The sequence below is a fragment of the Aptenodytes patagonicus genome, chromosome 1, assembly GCF_965638725.1.
Source record: "Aptenodytes patagonicus chromosome 1, bAptPat1.pri.cur, whole genome shotgun sequence".
NCBI lineage: Eukaryota > Metazoa > Chordata > Aves > Sphenisciformes > Spheniscidae > Aptenodytes > Aptenodytes patagonicus.
Window position 1 is genome coordinate 47,731,979 of NC_134949.1, and position 4,116 is coordinate 47,736,094.

Genomic DNA, 4,116 nt, shown 5'->3' on the forward strand with positions numbered 1-4,116 from the left:
TGAGTGCTCAAAACACTAGCTAACAGAACTGTGTTCTTGCCTCTCCTGGAATAAATGTATCTTTATTTTTTTCCAAATCAACTCAAATTCAACAGGAAGAGTAGTGCATGCCTCTCATTCCCAGCACATACCACTATCCACACCCAAGGAAAGCTTCCTCTGAGGGCATTCACATTGGCATTTGTGGGTTTCACCCGCTCAGACTGGTAACAGCCAGACGAGAGTTCTCACTGCTAAGCCACGATACCGACGATGAGACTCATTACTACCATTGTTATGAAAAAGAAAGAAGTTTTGTTCAGCTTTTAATTAAAAAATACCCTTTAAATTACTTCAGGCTTATGTTGAGAGCATTTCATTTGTACTAGTCATTCACATTGTGTATGGTTTTGATTACAAGAACATTTTAAACCTTGGGATTGAGTATATTTTCCATTCTAATTTAGAGGATTAGTCTGGACATACTGCATTTCTGAATAAAAGTAAAGGTAATGTTCGTGGTTAATGTAGTTATGCTTGCTTTGACACTAATAGTTAATGATCAAGGAAAGGAAAAATAGAAGAATGACAGTTCATTAAAAAAATTGGTGTTGACTAATGACTAATTATCAACTAATTATTTGATAATCATGGGAGATCACTGTTAAAAAGCAAGTCCTTTGTAAGTATTTATAACCAGTTGATATTAGGATGTATTTTTCATTTTAAAAAATGGTGTTATTTTCCTTTTCACATTGAACATGTATGCCGCTTTTAATTTTACTGAGGATAGATATACGAAGAATAGAGGTTTAGGTGTGTATTAAGGAACAAAGAAACAAAGACTTTCTTTGAGAAGAGGATGCTTTTCTGAATTATGTAGAAGCATATATCAGAAGATTTATTTTAAAATGTACCTCACCTCTGTACAGGGGGATTTGCCAAACCTGGACATGAATTTATCAGGATTTATGAACCAGGAAAAGCAATTGCATTGCTGTTTTGTGTAGATTTTTGAATAATTTACCCTTCTGAAATAGCTATGTTAGGTTTGGATGTGCTGAGTACAGTAGTTAGTTCACTCTTGGTCAGTGCAGGCATTCTTGAAATTTAATCCTTGCCTTCCAGGTTTAACTAAAACCCATACATGCAATTAGATGATAACCACAGTATTCATGAGATTGACAATACAGTGTTCATCTGTGTCACACTTGATACTCATGGATTTCTTAGTGTGTCTACTAAGAGAGTCTGGAGAATTTCTTAGAGGAAAAAACCCTAGATTCTGCTAATCCAAATGTATGCATATAGTATAAATCATATAGCTATACAGCCTCCCTGTGTGAGGCACTAAAAGCCCAGAGCTGACACTGAAGTCATGAGGTCTGTGGGAACTTTTCTGCTTATTGACTAAAGCCAGGCAAAATAAGCTTACAGGGAATAACCAGAGGCAGTGGGAAGATGTCTACAAAACTAACATGATCAAGATTAGAAAACTGAATAAAAAATAAAAACTAATTTAGAAACATATTAATTTTTCATTAAATCAAGATTCTTCATTTTGCATCTGCTCTATTGGCTAGAGATCATCCAGGGAAGACTGGTGATTACATTCACCTCCAGTTGATTAACCTGGTACACTTTACGTTTGTATCATACAGGGACTGGACATGTAGATATGGAAGGCATAACAGTACTTGGAAAGCATGCTGCAGTATTCAGCTATGTCCAAATTTCTCATTGGGAGTTCTGAGATCTATTCAGATGCCTGTCTGAGAGAACAGTGTTGCCCTTGAGGTGCTTGGGTTTGATAGTGACATCTGTACTCAGGCAGAATGCTTGCTTACTATGAGGCATTTTGTTCGAATAAGAAGAGTAAATTGGTCTCCTAAGTAATATAGAATCCAAGTAGTGCTCATTTCAGTGAAAGGACACAGGAAAAAGAACAAAGGATATTTGTGGAGACAGAATAACAGATGCAATTATCTATTTTTTACATAGTTGTCATGTCAGATTTATAATTTTACATACAATCCCTTTTGAGAAGAAGTTGCAATGATTAGCCACGCTATTTTCTTACAGTGCTCAGAATGAAACTGCCAGTTTTAGGACAGATTTCCTTGTCACAACTGCCTTTGAAAGAAACACATCAACAACTATCGTACAAACGCATAGTACCATAACATTTTAAATTTATATGTACGTAAGGTGCAACCCAATTACTTTTCACAACATACTGGTCATAGCTTTAAACCTTTTGGTAGTTATAGGATGTTTTTGTTTTGTTCTGTTTAGTCCAGCAGATCTCTCTTACAGAGAAATGATAATAAAAAAGGGGTTTAAGATCTCAAGAGAGGTTTGAAAACTTTGCATTTCCTATAAAATTCAAAATTTTCAACAAATAAGTGTTTGTATATTGCCTGGCCAAACTAGTAAAAAATGAATTGCTTTGCTTGGATTTCCCCAGATTTTCTGTCTCTCTAGTAAAGAGTTGGAAATAAGTCAGTTTTTCTGGGGGATGGCACCAATTGGGATCCAGCTGATTGTATGCACTCTGTACCTTCTCAGGTGGCTTTGCTTTATTGATTTGGTGTTTGTGAAGTCCAGACGCTAATGCTCCTAATGATCAGCCATTCTTTTTGACTTTTGGTAACGAGTATTCTCATGCAGTTAATATCAAACAGAACTTTGTGCTCTACATCTGTTATTTCAAAATTCCCATTTTTGAATTCCCCTAGTCTCAAGTAAGTAGTACATTGTCTCCCTTTTTTACTCCCTACAATCTTTTCTCCTACTTCCAGGGCTCCATGATGCAAAATGTCGTTTTGCCGGTCTTCAGTTCCAGTGATAACTTTAATTTTACTGATTTTAATGGGCTTTTCAAATACAATCCCATAGAAGTCTCCAGTAGAAGGAGCTTTGCCCCAGAAGTACTCATCAATGCTGCTGTAAGCCTTGCTTGCCTCATAGTTTTCAAATACATTCATGTTGGTGTGCAAGTTTGCAGGTGGGTTGTCAGGGATATCAAATGATTCCTCTTCAAAATCATCATCCTTTAGCTTGTTTTCAGCTCCTTTGTAAGATGAGTAGTATCCCATGTGCTGGAACAGAGATGGCTTAAAACGTATCACTTCCTTTTGAGCTAACAGCCCACGAAAGTGGATGAGCAGCCAATCACAAGGCATTTCTTGGTAAAACATCAACAAAAAATGGGCCAAGCGTGGAAGGTCATGGGAATGGTAAAGCTTTCCAATGTACCCCAATTTTGAGAATTCCAAAGTCACCCAGTAGGATCCTTCTCGTGAGGTGATTACTTTCTTAACAGCAGTCAAAAAGTTCTTTGAGCAGCGAACATCATCTTCTAGCATCACATAATAGTCAGAAAGATTAGCACAAAAGTTAAGGAGGAAAGCATAATCTACATTTTGTTTGGATCGAAACTTCACACGGTCCTCTGGGTCATTGTAATTTCTCTTGAGGCCATCCAGTACAGGATAATACTCCTCAGGGACGTGAATAACTATTAATCTGCCTGCAATTATGTGATGTGCAAATTTCTGTGAAATATCCTGGACCATCCCTTCACACCAGGCTGAGTCAAAATCTGCCAGCTGCACTACCACTGCGATTTCTTTGAGTTCGTCATAACTTGACTGCTCAAATATGGACTTGATGGTCTCAAGCAAGTAGTTTCCCTTTTTCCGTTTCACAGAGGATAGCCCAATTGTAAGATACCCTGTACAAAAGACAATTCAAACAAAACCTGAGTATCTGACATTTGAAACCATTTTGCCACAAAGCTATCCTCCAGAGCTGTGCTCATATTAAATAAACCTTTTGAATGGTGAAGTCTGAGAAATCTGGTATGTGAACTTATTAAGCTGCATGCAACAAAGGATGTTTATTGCCTTTTCATGAAAGAAGAATCGTATTGCAAGCAAATAGACATATGAAGACTATTGCATTAAACATTCACTTATTAACTGCAAGGAATGGTATGTAGTGGACAAAAGCCAAACCAATGTGCACATATATGCCTGGTAGAGGAAACTATATAGACAATGATAAGGCTGTAAAATCTGCTAAAGGAAAGGGGATTATGAGATAAGATTCACACAATATTTTTAAAGCAAGGAA

General features: G+C 36.9%; 1 protein-coding gene across 1 annotated transcript; it reads right to left on the bottom strand.

The window, feature by feature from the left end:
• Positions 1–2,002: 2,002 nt before the first annotated feature.
• Positions 2,003–3,604, bottom strand: MGAT4C (MGAT4 family member C). The gene has a single exon (XM_076328669.1). The coding sequence runs from the start codon at positions 3,555–3,557 to the stop codon at positions 2,559–2,561; it is 999 nt and encodes a 332-aa protein (XP_076184784.1). The 5' UTR covers positions 3,558–3,604; the 3' UTR covers positions 2,003–2,558.
• Positions 3,605–4,116: the final 512 nt, after the last annotated feature.